We start from the raw sequence: 18766 nt of genomic DNA, 5'->3' as shown, positions 1-18766 counted from the left end.
CTGGTCGCAGTTTACAAACAGTTTTTGGCTACAGTCAGCTGCCTTCAGGCTGCTGCCTTGGAGTGTAGCAGTGGCGGAGAATCTGGTGCACTGCATAGGACACCTCTGGTGTCACTTGTTTCACCCACGGGCTCTGCTGCCATGGCACCTCCTAGTGTACCCAACATGGTGAACTGCATAGGACACCTTTGGTGTCACTTGTTCACCCACAGGCTCTGATGCCATGGCACCTCCTAGTGTACCCAATATGATGGACTTGTCCTCACAAGAGGGTGAGCGGTGGGTAGTAACATGTTCACATCACTCGAGGTGGAGGGCCAACTGAGAGACTGGCCATCTGGCTTCACCTATTGCCCTATGAGTGAACGAGTAGCTGTTCCTTCTGCAGGGTCTGAGCACGCACAAGTAGGCACGGGTTTGCTACTTATCACTTGCTCCAACATCAGGAGGGTTTTGGAGCCCCTTAGGGAGATACCATTCAGCACCGGAAGGAAAACTAAGGTGGACTCAGTATGTCTCTGTTTTGGGGAGGGTGACCCCCCCCCCCCCCCCCCCCATTGAAGACATGGAGGAGGTCTTGCCTACAGCTATCAAGTGTGCAGGGTCCAGTCATCTGCAGGTTGTGGCTGATGTCGGCACCAACAATGCCTGCTGCAAGCGTTCTGAGACCATCCTCAATTCATACAGGCAGCTGGCTGAAATAGTGAAGGTTGCTTGCCTCACGTGCACGGAGAAAGCAGCGCTCCCAGTTAGCAGCACTGATCCCAGAGCTGATGAGGGCCAGTTGGTTCAGAGCCAAGTGGAGGGTCTCAACCAAAGGTTCCATCGACTCTGTGATGGTCTTGGGTGCAGATTTCTGGACCTGCATTATCGGGTGGGGAATTGTAAGACTTCCCTTGATAGGTCACGGTGCACTACCAAAAGGATGCATTTACACAGGCAGTACGGTACTTGTGGAGAGCACAAAGGGGTTTTTTAGGCTAGATGGTAGTTTGAGGTACTCTGGTGATCACTCACCAGATGATATTCAAATAGCAAAAGCAGACCACATTCAGAGTAAAGATGATTCAACTGTCAAAATTTTATCAGTAAATTGTCAAAGCATTGTTAAGAAAGATCCCGAATTTACAGCCCTCCAGGAAAGTTCTCATGCTCAAATTATTCTTGGGACTGAGACCTGGCTGAAACCCAAAGTAGACAACTCTGAGATATTTAGCAAGTCAAGGAGTGTTGATCACAAGGCAGGTTACATGCCATAGGAGGGAAAGTATTCATTGCAGGTAACACACATATTGTCTCTGTTGAGGTCAAAACTGAGTGTGACAGTTATCTGATCATGCATAACAGGTGCATGTGAAATCAAGTTCATTGTCGGATGCCTTTATCAGCCATCTGATTCTAATGTGACAGTTGAGTCAAAATCTAGGGTCAGTAATAGGTAAATACCTAAATCTTGCAATACTAGCTGATGGCGAATTTAACCTATGAAGTTTACACTGGGACATCTGTTGATTCATTTCAGGGGGTACAGTCAGACAGTCTCTCAAAGTACTTTTGAACATGTTACCTGAAAATGTGTCTTGAGCAGCTAGTTCAACAGCCAATGCGCAATAGAAGTACTTTACACCTAATAGCTACAAACAGACCTGACCTTATTTGTAGCATCAGCATAGAGACAGATATTAGTGATCATGATATCATAGTGACTATGGTTACTAAAGTTAATAAATCAGTCAAGAAGGCTAGGAGAGCGCAGATAAGCATCTCACTTAAACAATGAACTGACGTCATTTGGTTCCAGTGTGATGGACATAGAGGAATTATGGACAAAGTTTAAATGGATTGTAAATCGTGATCTGGAGAAGAATGTGCCTAATAAGTGGATTAAGGACAGAAAAGACCCACCGTGGTTTAACAATGAAATCAGGAAAGTGCTGAGGTGGTAAAGGCTGTTTCACTCATGGTTCAAAAGAGAATGTGCAAATGACAATGAGCAAATATAAGTAGAGACTCATGTGTGTAAAAAGATCTATGTGCGAAGCATTCAACATCTACTACTGTCATATCTTAGCAAAAGATCTGGCTGAGAACCCAAGAAAATCTGGTACTACATAAAACTGTAAGTGGGCCTCAGGCTTCCATCCAGCCACTTATTGACCAGTCTAGTGTGGCAGCAGAAGATAGCAAAAAAGAAACACAAAGTTTTAAATTTTATGTTTAATAAATTGTTAACACAAAAGAATCATACAAACATACCATTGTTTGATTATTGCAGAGAATCCCATATGGATGACATAGTAAAAGGCATCTCTGTCATAGAGAAACAAGTGAAAGAGTAGAAACAATCCCAGTTACATTTTACAAAGAGTTCTCTACAGTACTGGCCCCTTACTTAACTTGCATTAATCATGAATCTCTAGCCCAGTACAAAGTCACAAGTGACTGGAAAAAAGGGCCAGTGATTCCTATATATAAAAGGATAAAAGGACAGACCGGCAAAATTACAGGGTAATATCCTTATCATCAGTTTGCTGCAGAATTCTTAAACATAGTCTGCATTCGAATACAATAAATTTCCTTAAGACAGGAAAGGAGCTGTCCATGAATCAGACGGTTTTAGAAAGCATCACTCATGTTAAACTCATCTTGCTCTTTTCGCACATGATGTACAGTGAGCTATGGATGAAGGGCAACAGGTAGATTTCGTATTCCTAGATTACCAAAAATCATTTGACACGGTGCCCCACTGCAGGTTATTAATGAAGATATGAGCATAACAAATATCTTAGGTTTCCACATATATGAATGGCTCGAAGACTTCTTAAATAACAAAACCCAGTATGTTGTCCTTGATAGCAAGTGTTCATCAAGGAAAGCTACTATTTTCTATGTACACAAATAATCTGGTGGACAGGATGGGCAGCAATCTGTGATTGTTTGCTGATGCTGTGGTGTACAGGGATACAAGATGATTTAGAGAAAATTTCTGGTTGGTGTGATGAATGGCAGGTAGCTCTAAATGTAGAAAAATATAAGTTAAGACAGATAAGTAGGAAAAACAAACCCATAAATTTTGAATACAGCATTAGTAGTGTGTTGCTTAACATAAACACATCATTTCAATATCTGGGTGTAATGTTGCAAAGCAATATGAAATTGAAGAAGCAGATGAGGATTGCAGTAGGGAAGGTGAATAGTTGACTTTGGTTTATTGGGAGAATTTTGGGAAAGTACAGTTCATCTGTAAGGGAGACCACATGTGGGATGCTTGTGCGACCTATTCTTGAGAACTGCTCGAGTGTTTGGGATCAGCATGAGGTTGGCTTAAAGGAAGACAATGAAGCAATTCAGAGGTAGGCTGCTAGATCTGTTAGCAGTAGGTACAAACAACACACAAGTATTACGGAGATGCTTTGGGAACTTGTATGGGAATTCACGGAGAGGGGGTGATGTCCTTTTCAATTAACAACATTGAGAAAATTTAGTGAACTGTTATTTGAAGCTGACTGCAGAACAAATCTACTGCCGTCAATGTATGTTTCACATGAGGAACACGAAGATGAGAGAAATTACGACTCAAACAGAGGCATATGGAGAGCTGTTTTTTCCCTTGCCATTTTTGCGAGTGGAAAAGGAAAGGATACTACTAGTGGCAGTACAGAGTACCCTCCACCACACACCATCAGTGGCTTGCGGAGTATGTATGTAGATGTAATTATTGTCTTTGAGTAAGGTGAATGAATTTGTTGGTCTCCTTGGTCACTAACGAATTAAAGAAGCACACTGATTGTAGACGTAACAACATCAACCCATTTCGTATTCCAATCACATGGTAAGAGAGTCAACAGAAAAAGATGACTCTGAAGTAAATTAGGCATTAATGTATAATCAATATCTTGCATGCCTTCTCCTCTCCTCCATGATTCTGAGCAACAACATGTGTCACTAAGCTCATTAAATATTTGGTCAGTCTGTAGGTTCAAGAATCAATTATGCTTAGAATAGGTATTGCTGCTATGCCTTCTTTGTTCTGTATTGGGTGAATCATGTACATACATATGACTAAAATGATCTTTTGGTCACCTCAGAAAATCCTGTGAAGGATAGCCATGGCCACAGAGCCCTGAGTCTTTACAATATTCCATGTGATTGTCGCAGTAATTACATGGGACAGACTATTCGAACAGTTTTTCAGAGCTTTAATGAACATGAGCAGCGTATCAAGTACAGAAAAGCTAAAAAGCTAAAAAAAAATATAGCTGTTGCTGAACACTGCCTTACAAATAACCAAAAGATCTTGTTCGAGCAGACTTGGTTTTAGCACAAGTTTCAAACTACAGAAATTCAGTCATCAATGAGGAAATCAGGAAGTGTGCCATCAATTTTTTTGGCAGCGAGATGACTTTCTGAGGAAGATAACGGCATATATTGTTGAAAGCTTGGATTTTCAGAGAGAATTAAAATGCACTGAGAACATTTATTGCAACAAATCCATTATGAAAGGCTTAGTGTGTTTCTTAATTCCTTCCTCCCTTTAATATGTCCTCTATTTTTTATCTTTGTCCATTATTTTCAACTATTTCTTTGACTTATATTCTGTCCACGTTAAATTGTTTATTTCAAAAGAGTCTTATTACACAGATGTGGTAAGTCTTGAACTTGTAAATTGGCTTTGCTAGTTTATTCAATATTTCTGCATCTAACTCTTCCTTGTACAGCCCAGTGTCTTTTTTTCTTAAATGCTTCCAGTGAATACAATGGTGTAAATACTGGACTTTGAAATTAAATTCTCTTGATCTATTTGGGATGCAAGTCGTGTTGAGCATAACTATCTGCTAGACTGTGACTCAACATAAATTAACGCACTGCTTACAAAAAGCACAACTCTGAATTTGGGTCACAGTCCATCAACAGTTTTAACTTTCCAGAATCAATTTTTCACTCTGCAGCAGAGTGTGCACTGAAACGAAATTTCCTAGCAGATTATAATTGTATACCAGACCAGGACTTGAACCCGGAATTCTTGCAAGCGTCCAGTCCAGCACACAGTTTTAATCTGCCAGGGAGTTTCAGTTTTAACCTTCCACACAGTCACACTAAACCTTTGCTCAGAAAGAGCTGCCTTCAAAGCCTTGGCTCCAGATCATTCCATACACATGCCAGAACGGTCCATATAACCTAATTATAGAAAATTCCTTCCAATACTGGCATCCAACCATTCTCTGTCTGTAATGAACTCACTGCCATAATATTAAGTGCTAACTTATCTTCCTCTTTTAATCCTAAAGTGCATGTGGGGGTTCTCTCTGCAGGTCGTGTTCCAAGTAACTTGCTCTTTGTAATGGTACTTGAATTACGTAACCATTACGGCACCTCACCTCAACCTCTCGATACCAGCAATATTCCACTGTGTTTCTGTAAAATAGTTAACAAATTTCTGTGACAAAATTCAGATTTGATTTAATTAATGTAGAGGTACTTTGATACATCAATATGTATATATGGCAATGATATTATTCTTATGTGTATTCTTTCTTTTGTCACTATGATCTTTGACGTACTTATAACTCTGATTTTTGGGCACATAAGCGGTTATTAGAGAGTAAAGTCTTGGTTGTCATGTTGAAAAGACGCAAATGGTAGTCAGTTTATGAAATGTGAACTTTAACAGTGAAGAAGATATTTTCAAGTATGTTTTATATTATGAAGTGTTGTTGCAACAAAAGTAATAAAAAAGGAGTGTAACTTAAATTTGGAGTGCTGATTACTTTTTTACATCACCATTGTTCTAACTTGCAAAAGTTTAATCTTCAAGAATGGTTTATGAAACACATCTATAAAACTTTTGAATATTGCAGAATAACACCTAGGCCTCTTTGCATCCGAGCTTGGAATCATCACCACCTAGATTTTCGACGATTGAGCCATGAGTTCACAACGAGACCAGCATGGGAAACACGAAAAGATGAGTGCCTAATTTATCCATTATTTCAAGAAATGACTTTATTAACTGTGCTCTAATAATACCTGCCACATAATATAGCTTTGTTGTTGCCTGAAAATGCAATATTTAGCAGCGTGAGCAGCACTACAATTATAATCAAATTCTGACTGTTGTTGTGGTAGGGTTGTTAGACCTTCCATCTACTACCTTTCTCATACTCTACATGCTTTTCTTGTGATTGAACCTTTCATAGACCAAGTGACCAACAGTGCACTTGTGGCTGCGAATAATAAATATTTAGTGATTTTTTTGTTGTGTATGTAATCAGTGTTGAAATTCCAATTTCTAATATGTAAGTGCATTTCAATAAATATGACTGCCTCTAGTAATATGTAGAATCTGTTAGAATTCACAGGAAACAATGTTTCACTTCTAAAAAATGCATAACACAAAAAATTAAGCTGTCTGTTATAGATACAGTTAAGCTCAAGAAGGGGCTCTTCAAACAACACTGAATAAAAGTGCATGTGAAAACAGGGTTTTTGATGAAGGAGGAAATAACATGGTTCTGAGATTTTAGGTTAACAGTGGAATAAAATGAAATGTTATAAGCAAGAGATTCTTCAATATAAAAATCCAGATAATTAATAATACAGTGTCAAGATGTTATCACACTACCCGAGTGTTAATTCGTACCTTGGTCTCATTCCAGAGGTGAAGACTGACTGCAGGAAGAATTTCAACGCCCAATACAGCTGCTGCATTAGCATTTGTTACCACTGCAAATGCTACTTCCCTTTGTGAATCATGTTCCAAGTATTTCAGAGCAGTCATGTAAAAAGTATGATAGCCTGGTGCCCCCAAGCAGCCCAAGAAGTTAAAGTACCCAACCACAACAGCCTGAAAAACATTTAAAATTCAATTAGGTAATTAATTTTTTATGACAGATAAAATACAAGTCAACTTTTTGGCCTTAAGTAATGGGGTAGTTAGCTACCAAATCAACTTCAAGTCTTCATACATTAATTTTTCAGCTTTCTTGGTATGAGCAACTTTCTTTTTATGAGGGGGCAGTTGTATTCCTCATTATTTTTGACTTTTACAGTTAAGATTACCTACTTCCTGTGCACAATACAGTACAGGAATGACACTTGGTAATAACAAATTCTTGATGATGAAAGCATTTTAAGATGTACTATTGCATTTTAAGACATGCTATTGCTTCCAGACAATACAAAGAGGACAATAAAAGTACTGATTACCATGTAAGGTTATAATCACATTAATGGAGTAGCTTGAATGCTAAATTGAGTTCTAGGAACTGCTAACAGATATTACACATTTTATTCACTTTTATGCAGGAATTTTTAAAACTTTGTGGTCTAAAAACAACACGGGCAGAATGACAAATTCGAATTTGTAGTCATATATATGCTGACACTTCTTTAGAAATACATTCAACACAATATGAATAGCCTGGTCACAAAAATTATCATAAAAGATTTTTATTAAAAAATGCACAAGTTATAGGAGGGCACACCACCAGATCTTTGAGGGACCACCAAGGCATTTAAAGAGGAGTTTACAGAAAAAAATCTGCCTAATATATGACAATACTGTTACCATTTCAAGTGTATGTGATACCACATGCTGTCCAGCAGTTAACTGTGTACTACAGAATATGCTGCTGTTAATTTTCTTTCCCCTATCCCAATGGTTACAGTGTTTGTGTTGATGCAGTAACTACATGTCCGTGTGTGACTTTTCTTATTTACTTGTTAACTAGGTTTTCATTTGTTTATTGACTGGGTGACATTTGTGTGAGCTTTTTTTTTATCCTTTTGTATGTGCAGGAATATTTAGGCTTTTGTATGCAATAGCCAGTTGATTGATGACAAAACTTTGCAATTTTAATGAAATGTGATAACCAAGAGATGGAATTTTTAATGGTACCCAATGATTCTTAAACTAAACAGGAATGTGAAACATACCAATTCAACTGATAATATTCCTCTTTTCACATAATTTGCATTGCCCCTTTTCGAATGTGGGCACGTACAGTGAACTATTCCTAATTAGAACAATTTGTTTATTTTGCACTGTTTTATAAGTAATAAAATAATGTAATACTATACATATCACCATCTTAAATTAATTGCTTAATTGCTTAATTGCTTCATACTTTTCCATGTTTACTCTCCGCTAACCTCTTTTTAACTTTTTTTCCTGCATCTCCTTTTCCTCTTGCTTCTTAATTGCACTATTCATTTCACTTCTCTTTCTCCTAAACCTTCTTAACTTTTCATTCTTTAACCACCTTTGGAATTATTCTTTTTCTGATGTCTCCCCTTTCATTTTTGTCAGCTCTCAACTTTACAACATCTATGCCCCTCTCAATCTAAGGAAGTCTTTGTGATCTGTCCCTCATTTCTATTCTTCTTATCTATTCTTTGAGAATGAACTGATAGTTCCAGAAGCTAGGATAATTTTTTGTAATTTCTTTTTTGTCTCCCTGCAGTATTACGACTGTTGCCTCCTGAATATCAGAAATTCTGATTCCTCATTATAAATCTGTTAGGTCTAAAGAAAAGTCTTGACATGCTATGCAGGTTCTTTGAGTATGGGTGTGGTTGTCACATTTCAGTGAGACAAGGATGACCCATACCATGGTGTTGAAACTATCAGTTCCCTCTCTGCAGAAGGTTTGCACCACTGCCACAGATTCTGAAACTGCCCAGGAGTGTAAAGCAGCAAACTGATGTTGCAGCATCAAGTGTTGGTGAACAGTGCCAGTAAAAATAGGGTACTCAGTGCTGCAGGAAAAAACAAAACTGTTTTATAAGGTCATCACTAAACACTATGTATATCATCTATTGAGTCTTCCTCCTTGCTGACACAGTGAAGAAATCTGCAGCCAAGGTGGTCTTCCAGCCTCATATATCCCCAACCCCCCCCCCCCCCCCCCCTCTCCAATGAACTATGGACCTTGCCGTTGGTGCGGAGGCTTGTGGGCCTCAACGATACAGATAGCTGTACCGTAGGTGCAACCACAACAGAGGGGTATCTGTTGAGGGGCCAGACAAACGGGTGGTTTCTGAAGAGGGGCAGCAGCCTTTTCAGTAGTTGCAGGGGCAACAGTCTGGATGATTGACTGATCTGGCCCTGTAACACTAACCAAAACGGCCTTGCAGTTGTGGTACTGTGAACGGCTGAAGGCAAGGGGAAACTACAGCTGTAATTTTTCCCGAGAGCATGCAGCTTTACTGTATGATTAAATGATGATGGCATCCTCTTGGGTAAAATATTCCGGAGGTAAAATAGTCCCCCATTCGGATCTCCGGGCGGGGACTATTCAAGAGGATGTCGTTATCAAGAGAAAGAAAACTGGCGTTCTAAGGATCGGAGCGTGGAATGTCATTTCCCTTAATCGGGCAGGTAGGTTAGAAAATTTAGAAAGGGAAATGGATAGGTTAAAGTTAGATATAGTGAGAATTAGTGAAGTTCGGTGATAGGAGGAACACAACTTTTGGTCAGGTGAATACAGGGTTATAAATACAAAATCAAATAGGGGTAACGCAGGAGTAGGTTTAATAATGAATAAAAAAATAGGAGTGCGGGTAAGCTACTAGAAACAACATAGTGAACGCATTACTGTGGCCAAAATAGACACGAAGCCCACGCCTACTACAGTAGTACAAGTTTATATGCCAACTAGCTCTGCAGATGATGAAGAAATTGATGAAGTGTATGATGAGATAAAAGAAATTATTCAGGTAGTGAAGGGAGATGAAAATTTAATAGTCATGGGTGACTGAAATTCGACAGTACGAAAAGGAAGAGAAGGAAACATAGTAGGTGAATATGGATTGGGGCTAAGAAATGAAAGAGGAAGCTGCCTGATAGAATTCTGCACAGAGCATAACTTAATCATAGCTAACACTTGGTTGAAGAATCATGAAAGATGTTTGTATACATGGAAGAACCCTGGAGGTACTAAAAGGTTTCAGATAGATTATATAATGGTAAGACAGAGATTTAGGAAACAGATTAAAACTGAAGAAACTGCAAAAAGGTGGGAATTTAAGGAGATGGGACCTGGATAAACTGAAAGAACCAGAGGTTGTACAGAGTTTCAGGGAGAGCATAAGGGAACAACTGACAGGAATGGGGGGAAAGAAATACAGTAGAAGAAGAATGGGTAGCTCTGAGGGATGAAGTAGTGAAGGCAGCAGAGGATCAAGTAGGTAAAAAGACGAGGGCTAGTAGAAATCCTTGGGTAACAGAAGAGATATTGAATTTAATTGTTGAAAGGAGAAAATATAAAAATGCAGTAAATGAAGCAGTCAAAAAGGAATACAAACATCTCAAAAATGAGATCGACAGGAAGTGCAAAATGGCTAAGCAGCGATGGCTAGAGGACAAATGTAAGGATATAGAGGCTTATCTCACGAGGGATAAGATAGATACTGCCTACAGGAAAATTAAAGAGACCTTCGGAGAAAAGAGAACCACTTGCATGAATATCAAGAGCGCAGATGGAAACCAAGTTCTAAGCAAAGAAGAGAAAGCAGAAAGGTGGAAGGAGTATATAGAGGGTCTATACAGAGACAATGTACTTGAGGACAATATTATGGAAATGGAAGAGGAGGTAGATGAAGATGAAATGGGAGATATGATACTGCGTGAAGAGTTTGACAGAGCACTGAAAGACCTAAGTCAAAACAAGGCCCCAGGAGTAGACAACATTCCATTAGAACTACTGACAGCCTTGGGAGAGCCAGGCCTAACAAAACTCTACCATCGGGTGAGCAAGATGTATGAGACAGGTGAAATTCCCTCAGACTTCAAGAAGAATATAGTAATTCCAATCCCAAAGAAAGTATGTGTTGACAGATGTGAAAATTACTGAACTATCAGTTTAATAAGTCACAGCTGCAAAATACTAACGCGAATTCTTTACAGACGAATGGAAAAACTGGTAGAAGCTGACCTCGGGAAAGATCAGTTTGGATTCCATAGAAATATTGGAACATGTGAGGCAATACTGACCCTACGACTTATCTTAGAAGCTAGATTAAGGAAAGGCAAACCTACGTTTCTAGCATTTGTAGACTTACAGAAAGCTTTTGACAATGTTGACTGGAATACTCTCTTTCAAATTCTGGAGGTGGCAGGGGTAAAATACAGGGAGCGAAAGGCTATTTACAATTTGAACAGAAAGCAGATAGCAGTCATACGAGTCGAGGGGTATGAAAGGGAAGCAGTGGTTGGGAAGGGAGTGAGACAGGATTGTAGCCTATCCCCGATGTTATTCAATCTGTATATTGAGCAAGCAATAAAGGAAACAAAGGAAAAGTTCGGAGTAGGTATTAAAATCCATGGAGAAGAAATAAAAATTTTGAGGTTCGCCGATGACATTGTAATTCTGTCAGAGACAGCAAAGGACTTGGAAGAACAGTTGAACGGAATGGACAGATTCTTGAAAGGAGCGTATGAGATGAACATCAACAAAAGCAAAACTAGGATAATGGAATGTAGTCGAATTAAATAGTGTGATACTGGGGGAGTTAGATTAGGAAATGAGATACTTAAAGTAGTAAAGGAGTTTTGCTATTGGGGGAGCAAAATAACTGATGATGGTCGAAGTAGAGAGGATATAAAATGTAGACTGGCAATGGCAAGGAAAGCATTTCTGAAGAAGAGAAATTTGTTAACATCGAGTGTTGATTTAAGTGTCAGGAAGTTGTTTCTGAAAGTATTTGTATGGAGTGTAGCCATGTATGGAAGTGAAACATGGATGATAAATAGTTTAGACAAGAAGAGAATAGAAGCTTTCGAAATGTGGTGCTACAGAAGAATGCTGAAGATTAGATGGGTAGATCACATAACTAATGAGGAAGTATTGAATAGGATTGGGGAGAAGAGAAGTTTGTGGCACAACTTGACTAGAAGAAGGGATTGGTTGGTAGGACATGTGTTGCAGCATCAAGGGATCACCAATTTGGTATTGGAGGGCAGCGTGGAGGGTAAAAATCGTAGAGGGAGACCAAGAGATGAATACACTAAGCAGATTCAGAAGGATGTAGGCTGCAGTAGGTACTGGGAGACGAAGAAGCTTGCACAGGATAGAGTAGCATGGAGAGCTGCATCAAACCAGTCTCAGGACTGAAGACTACAACAACAACAACAACAACAACAACATATAATGATAAGACAGAGAGTTAGGAACCAGGTTTTAAATTGTAAGACATTTCCAGGGGCTATTGGTTATGAATGTAGATTAAAACTGAAGAATCTGCAAAAAGGTGGGAATTTAAGGAGATGGGACCTGAATAAACTGAAAGAACCAGAGATTGCAGAGCATTTCAGAGAAAGCATTAGGGAATGATTCACAAGAATGGGGGAAAGAAATACAATAGAAGAAGAATGGGTAGCTTTGAGAATAGTGAAGGCAGCAGAGGATCAAGTAGGTAAAAAGACGAGGGTTAACAGAAGAGATATTGAATTTAATTGATGAAAGGAGAAAATATAAAAATGCAGTAAATGAAGCAGGCAAAAAGGAATACACATGTCTCAAAAATGAGATTGTCAGGAATTGCAAAATGGCTAAGCAGGGATGGCTAGAGGACAAATGTAAGGAAATAGAGACATATATCACTAGGGGTCAGATAGATACTGCCTACAGGAAAATTAAAGAGACCTTCAAAGAAGTGTAAATAGTAAATATGATATGAGATCTACCAACATCTGAGTCATATTTTATAAAAATCTGAACATTTATTATTAATGTGCATTGTCACTGAAAGTCAGTGAGTCAGGAACTTTGTATAAAGTCTTGTGATGTACGGTACAGTGCAATTCCAGTGCTTATCATGTAACATTAATGAAACCATATTAGAGAAGGAAAGTTGCTACTCACCATATAGCAGAGATGCTGAGTCGCAATAGGCACAACAAAAAGATTCACACAATTATAGTTTTTGGCCATTAAGGCCTTTGTCAGCAATAGACACACATACACATATGCACACACACACTCACACAAACACAACTTGCACACACATTTGCAGTCTCAGACAACCGAAACCACACTGCGAGCAGCACCAACATTAATGAAATCAAATTATACGTGGAACAAGAAACTTGACTAATGTAGCATGAGTATTAAAACTGACAGTTGGCCTTTTATTTCTGGCAACATACTTGTCTTTAATATGTACTGCAACACTGAGATTTTGAGACTGGAAATGATAACCATGCAGTTTTGACGTTGTGATGTTACATACTGCTCCAGAAGAGAGATGCGAGTCCCTACGTATTCTTACCAAAGGATGAGATGTGCAAACATACAAACCATAAAACAAATTATTGTGTAGATTTATTGTTTTATTTGCATGTGGAGAATCATGCTGAGGGACAATGCATGTTTTCAAGACGGAATAGCAATTGCAATAACTTCACAAATGGAAGTACCTACACAGATGACAAAGTACGAACTCTTTGTATCGTCAACCTACACTGGACATGTGTGACGTCATCAACATATATAAATATAACATTTAAAATGGCAGTGATGAAATTCAAACAAATGAACTATTAATTGGACTGTAACTCCGAATGCATCATTCTATGTATAAACTTGTATGAAGTGAAAACAATCCTGCTGGTGGAACATCCACAAAAAAAAGCATTATAGCAGAGGTTTAAAGTACCCTCATCAGTTGTAAGGTTCTTTTCATTTTTCACTGGTTTAGAGCTCTTAAATGCCCATCATAAGCTGTCATAACTTTGTGCTATGACCCCAATTGACACGGTGGATGAGTACAGGACACGATGTATCACCAGTGAGTACAGAGTACAGCGGACTCTGTGTTTGCTAACTGAAGCAATATTTTCAACCTGTATTTGCAATATTTTCAACCTATATTATATGAAGTGGTTCTGAACTGGACAGTCTGACTGGATGCTTCATGTTATCTGAAGGTTACTGTACACAATTTTGGTACTCCTCATATTCCAGTAAAGTAGACATTGCAGTATTACAATTCCTTCCAGCAAGGATAGAGCACTGAGGAGATCAAGACTACGACCACCACATCAAAGGAAATGCTCAAATAAAATAAGAAGAGGGGCAGAACAACATTAAATCCCTGCTGAATCAAGTGCATCCAACCCAACCGAGGCACTAAATTTGGGACAGGACGCAGGGCTAATTAGTGCTGAAAGAAACATGTAAATTGAAATAGTGATAAAAACAACTACCAAATGGAATTATTTGAGAAGAATAAACCATTCTGACTGAATAATTGCAGAGAAATAGTTAGCTGCTCTTAACAACCAAATAAATAATTGAGCCATAAGAGGTGGGCATGTAAAAACATGTACTGAAAATCAAATATTAAAAAAAAAGGGAAAAAAAAGAAAAAAGAATTTATTGCTGATGAACTACAATTAAAATTTCATCTACATCTACATGGTGACTCTACAAATCACATTTAAATGCCTGGCACAGGGTTCATCAAACCACCTTCACAATTCTCTATTATTCCAATTTTGTGTAGCATAGGGAAAGAACGAACACCTACATCTTTCTGTACAAGCTCCGATTTCCCTTATTGTATCATGGTGATCATTGCTCCCTATGTAGGTTGGTGTCAACAAAATATTTTCACATTCGAAGGAGAAAGTTGGTGATTGGAATTTCGTGAGAAGATTCTGTCACAACGAAAAACGCCTTTCTTTTAATGATGCCCAGCCCAAATCCTGTATCATTTCTGTGACACTCTCCCATATTTCGCAATAATATAAAACATACTGCCCTTCTTTGAACTTTTTTGATGTACTCCGTCAGTCCTATCTGGTAACGATCCCACACCATGCAGTAAAAGAAGATGGACAAGTGTAGTGTAGGCAGTCCCCTTGGTGAATCTGTTACATTTTCTATGTGTCCTGCCAATAAAACACAGTCTTTGGTTAGCCTTCCCCACAACATTTTCTACGTGTTCCTTCCAATTTAAGTTGTTTGTAAGTGTACTTCCTAGGTATTTAGTTGAATTTACAGCCTTTAGATTAGACTGATTTATCGTGTAACCAAAGTTTAACGAATTCCTTTTAGCACTCAAGTGCATGATCTCACACTTTTCTTTATTTAGGGTCAACTGACAATTTTCGCACCATTCAGATATCTTTTCTAAATCATTTTGCAATTTGTTTTGATCTTCTGATGACCTTATTAGTCGATAAATGACAGCAACATCTGCAAACAACCTAAGGCGGCTGCTCAGATTGTCTCCCAAATCGTTTATATAGACAAGGAACAGCAAAGGGCCTATAACATTACCTTGGGAAATGCCAGAAATCACTTCTGTTTTACTCAATGGCTTTCCGTCAATTACTACAAACTGTGACCTCTCTGACAGGAAATCACAAATCCAGACACACAACTGAGACGCTACTCCATAAGCATGCAATTTCACTACAAGACGCTTGTGTGGTACGGTGTCAAAAGCCATCCAGAAATACAGAAATGATCTGAAATCCCTTGTCAATAGCACTCAACACTTCATGTGAATAAAGAGCTAGTTGTGTTTCACAAGAATGATGTTTTCTAAACCTTGCTTCACTTCTCCAAGGATACTCATGTTGGCAGTTGTTCGAATTCTGGAACATTTACTTCATCTTCTTTTGTGAAGGCATTTCAGAAGGCTGTGTTTAGTAACTCTGCTTTGGCAGCACTTTATTTGATAGTACCAATATTGCTATCATGCAGAGAAGGCACTGATTGGTTCTTGCCACCAATATATTTCACATACGACCAGAATCTCTTTGGATTTTCTGCCAGGTTTTGAGACAAAGTTTTGTTGGGGAAACTGTTATAAGCATCTCGCATTGACAATATAATGGATAAATAAGAGTTCTACTCACCAACTGGTGGCAGGAGGACACACATATAAAAAGTATTACAGTTTGCAAGCTTTTGTAGCCAGCGGCTCCTCCTCCTGGTAGAAGAGTTGAAGAGGAAGGAAGAGGCATGAAGGAAAAGGGGTAGAGTTTGGAAAAGCCACTCAGAAAGTCTCAGGGGAGACTTACCAGGTGGGATGAGAAGGAAAGAAAAGTTGCACAGAACCCTGGTTCAGGGAAGACTTACCTGACAGGATGAGAAGGAAGTCTGGTAAGTCTCCCCTGACACAGTGTTCTGGGTGACTTTTCTGAACTCTGCTCCTTTTCCTAAACCTCGCCTGTCCTTTTCCTCCATCCTTCTTCCTTTCTCTTCGACCCTTTTTCCAGAAGAAGGAGCCACTGGCTCTGAAAGCTTACACACTGTCATATTTTTTATAAGAGTGTTTTCCTGCTGCCGCTTAGTGAGTAGATCTTTTTATCTATTTATTATATTTTCAAAAATTGATAAATTAAAACTGACAGTGTTATATTGAACAAAGAAGATTATTAAGACAGTGAGCCAGAAGATAGGTGGCCTGTAGTTTTTATGGACAGTGACTGTTTTCAACAGGTGGCCCATGACTCTGCTATAGCTAACAGTTCAAGTGGCAGTTGCTCACATCATGACGTCACCAAGCTGTGGTGGTGCAGTGTATGTTACATCACAATTCTGCGAGCTGCCTGATGGACCCTGATGAGCACAGTTATGCTCAAAAAAAAAATTTAAATATTGTTACATTGTGGGTCAATTGAAGACTGAGTTAAGTTTCAGTGTAATTTTCTACAAAAGTGCTAGCAACTGTTGTGAACCGAGCAACTGTTGTTCAAGCTTTATTATTACACTGATTGCATGGAAGAAATATTAAGTGTATTTCTAACCTACTTTCTCAAATATAATGTAAATGGATAGATATAATCTACTCACCGAGTGGCGACAGGGGAACACACACACAAAAGGATTTAACTTTTACAAGCTTTCGGAGCCAGTGGCTCCCTCTTCTGGCAGAAGAGTTGAAGGGGAAGGAAGAGGGGTGAAGGGAAAGGACTAGAGAGGTCTAAGGAAAGTGGCACAGTTTAGACAAGTCACCCAGAGCCCTGGGTCAAGGGCGACTTACCAGATGGGAGGAGAAGGAAAGACTTTCTCAAATGGGACAGTTAAGTGTTGATTCGAAAGCAGAGCAGTGCAAAACAATGTTGCTTGGCGCAGATGGAACAGACAGTATAACAAGTTAACATTAATTCAAATAGACAGTGTGTTCAATTTGAGACACCTACTACTGAAATAAACACTATGGAGGACTGTTAAAAAATGAACTGAATATCAAATTGGATACTAAAACACTAAAATAGCTCAGCAAGTCATTAAGTTAGAAGAGCATATTGTTGACTCAAGTCAGGGAAAAAGTAAAAATTAATGAAAACAAATTAATTGAATCTACGACAAAGTTTAGGAGGGAAATTAGATTGTGAAATAATTATTTAGTTAATGGTGAGCGATGAAGTAACTGAACAATTAAAAGAAGTCAATACGATGTTAAGAAAATTAAGGAATTTATGAAACAAAAATTCCTGGAAGTACCTAAACAAACACAACTGTAAGGCTTAATATTTTAGAACAAAATAAAGAGTTGCATGAGGCAGCAATCTCAGATTCCATTTTTATGACATTGGAGAAATGAGGAAGTGATTTCAATGAACAAAAGGTACAAGAAAGTTTGAGTCATTTGTCACTACACTTCCTGACACAGAAGACAGAGGCAGGGTGTCAAAAACTGGGAAGAGTAAGCAAAACTAAAGACGAGTTTAAGAGCAAGAAACTTTATGTAAACTGTAGGTTCCCATTTCAGTTACTAGAAGAACTTTTTCTGGTACATGGGACAAAATTATAAATAATTTCTGAAATTTAATCTAGAAGGGAAGATTTGCCTACACAGCTTATAAGTATATTTTATAGATCACTAACTAGCTGTTGAGAAGACACCAGCAATATAGATTTTCTTCTCTTTTACATAGAAGATTATGCTGTATAAAAGGGGTAGAGCACATTCTGAGGAGTTAACTTCTTGGAATGATTTCCAAGAGAAATGTAATAAGAAATACAGGTCGTCAAGCACTCAAGAAAAGCCACCACTTGAACAGCTGGACTCTCATTAATATAATAGCATTTGGGGAAGTTATAAGAAACATAATGAGTGACATTCAACTAGGTCTAAATATTTAGACAAGCCTGTAGAGAAAAGTAATTTAACAAAGATATTGGTTCATAGGCCGGCATTTCAAGTACAAAAGGAAATATGGTATTGTGAGTGGACAAATGTTAATGATTCTATATTCTGACATAACTGTCGTAAGGAGTGTGACCAAAGTATAACTGAAATGTTTATTTGATACTACAGTAGTGAAGCCATAGTCAGTGTACATATAATTTTTTCTTAAAAAAAGGCTATATTATCAGTTTCAAAGAACTACATCGTCATTTCAAATGTAAAACATCAGTTGGAGAATATACAATGGGAATTATGACCATACATCTTACAAAAATTACAAGGAATAACGAGAACAGGCAACCGAGGCAATGGTGGCGCAACCAAGCCACTACAAGTTATGCCCATGCTTGCCCAAATGTTCATTCCATGTCCAAATGTAGAATAGATAAAAACTACGCCAGGGTAAAAATTGCCAAGAATTCTTGCTACGTGTCCTGTTGGAAAATCGTATGGCTGATATAAATTCACAAGCCTGAAAATTAAACACATATATGTATATTTAATCACTGATATGATGTAAACTCCCATGAGAAAACATACCTAATAACCCTACCATAAGTGTATCAAGCACAGCAAGCTTACGTATGGAATGCAGCACATAATTTTACTATGTTCC

At 38.4% G+C, this 18766-nt stretch overlaps 1 protein-coding gene across 1 annotated transcript in view; it reads right to left on the bottom strand.

Moving 5' to 3' along the window:
- LOC126162981 (thioredoxin domain-containing protein 11) overlaps positions 1–18766 on the bottom strand; it is a 160929-nt gene that overhangs the window by 94228 nt on the left and 47935 nt on the right. The window contains exon 4 of the mRNA XM_049919835.1: positions 6641–6844. Within this exon, the coding sequence (XP_049775792.1) occupies positions 6641–6844 (204 nt within the window). The remainder of the gene's footprint in view (positions 1–6640; positions 6845–18766) is intronic.

The sequence above is a fragment of the Schistocerca cancellata genome, chromosome 2, assembly GCF_023864275.1.
Source record: "Schistocerca cancellata isolate TAMUIC-IGC-003103 chromosome 2, iqSchCanc2.1, whole genome shotgun sequence".
Lineage (NCBI taxonomy): Eukaryota > Metazoa > Arthropoda > Insecta > Orthoptera > Acrididae > Schistocerca > Schistocerca cancellata.
The sequence above is the reverse complement of the archived record's forward strand: the minus strand, read 5'-3'. Positions and strand labels throughout refer to the sequence as shown.